The sequence below is a fragment of the Bison bison genome, unplaced genomic scaffold, assembly GCF_000754665.1.
Source record: "Bison bison bison isolate TAMUID 2011002044 unplaced genomic scaffold, Bison_UMD1.0 scf7180017854180, whole genome shotgun sequence".
In the NCBI taxonomy this organism is placed as follows: Eukaryota; Metazoa; Chordata; class Mammalia; order Artiodactyla; family Bovidae; genus Bison; species Bison bison.
The window spans coordinates 32,930-33,822 of NW_011484753.1; the positions used below are offsets into that span (position 1 = coordinate 32,930).

Sequence of the window (893 nt, forward strand, 5' to 3'; positions counted from 1 at the left end):
CAGGTCTGGTGTGACCTTGCTGGGCGGTCCGTGGTCAGTGCCGCCCACAGCCCAGGAGCCTCTTGGGCACTCTGGCCATCCAGGCCTGTGGGGGACTCTGCTCCGCAGCGGTCACCAGGGGTGGCCCTCAGAGCCTGCTGAGTGATGGGGTGGAGGCTGGCCCCCTGCCCCACTGGGTCCCTGTGGGAAGGGGCTGACGGGCTGTGGGCCCCGCTGAACGTCCTATGTCCTGAGGGGAGATTGAGGCTCAGAGCGGTCACAGCCCTTGCCCCGGGTCCTGGGGTCCCCAGGTAGTAACACAGCCCCAGTGCCTGGCTCTGACCCTGCCGCCCACCCCCACGCCCTGCCTCCAGGAGGGTCTCTGCCTGCAGAGCTGTGGGGCTGGCCCATTTGGGGGCCGGTGTGTGGGTGTCTTGGTGTCCACAGGCCTCCCCTGGAAGCCTGCTCCTCCCCTGGACGTACGTGGGTCCGGTGGCCGGCCCAGAGTGAGGCAGAGCCCCCTGCAGGTCTCAGCTGGACCCCAGCCCCGTGGGGTGGGGCTGGGCAGGTTCTGGCCTGGGCCCCGCTTGCCAGGTCCAGTCTCTGAGCCTCAGTGTGCCCGTCTGGAAGTGGGGATAGAGGCGGAGCCCCTGACGGGCTGCTGCGAGGCGGGTGCCCATCCCTGGGGAGCCCCTGAGCGCCGGCCCTTCGCTGTCTGCCTCAGGAGCCTGGACGTGTGGATCGGTTTCTCAGCTGTGGAGGGGGCAGCAGCAGGTCCCGCGCCCCAGGGCGGCGCCTTCAGCCTGGAGAGCTGCCAGAACTGGCTGCCCGGGGAGCCGCATCCCGCCACGGCTGAGCGCTGCGTGCGCCTGGGGCCTGCTGGGCAGTGCAACACGGACCTGTGCTCAGCGCCG

General features: G+C 70.4%; 1 protein-coding gene across 1 annotated transcript in view; it reads left to right on the forward strand.

Annotated features, from left to right (window-relative positions):
• Window positions 1-880, forward strand: part of LOC105000205 (polycystin-1-like) — a gene marked incomplete at its 3' end in the record, with an annotated part of 2,824 nt that extends 1,944 nt beyond the window's left edge. Inside the window, exons 5-7 of the mRNA XM_010855937.1 lie at window positions 39-182; window positions 427-485; window positions 704-880. Coding sequence (XP_010854239.1) covers window positions 39-182; window positions 427-485; window positions 704-880 — 380 coding nt within the window. The remainder of the gene's footprint in view (window positions 1-38; window positions 183-426; window positions 486-703) is intronic.
• Between the last annotated feature and the right edge of the window lie 13 nt (window positions 881-893).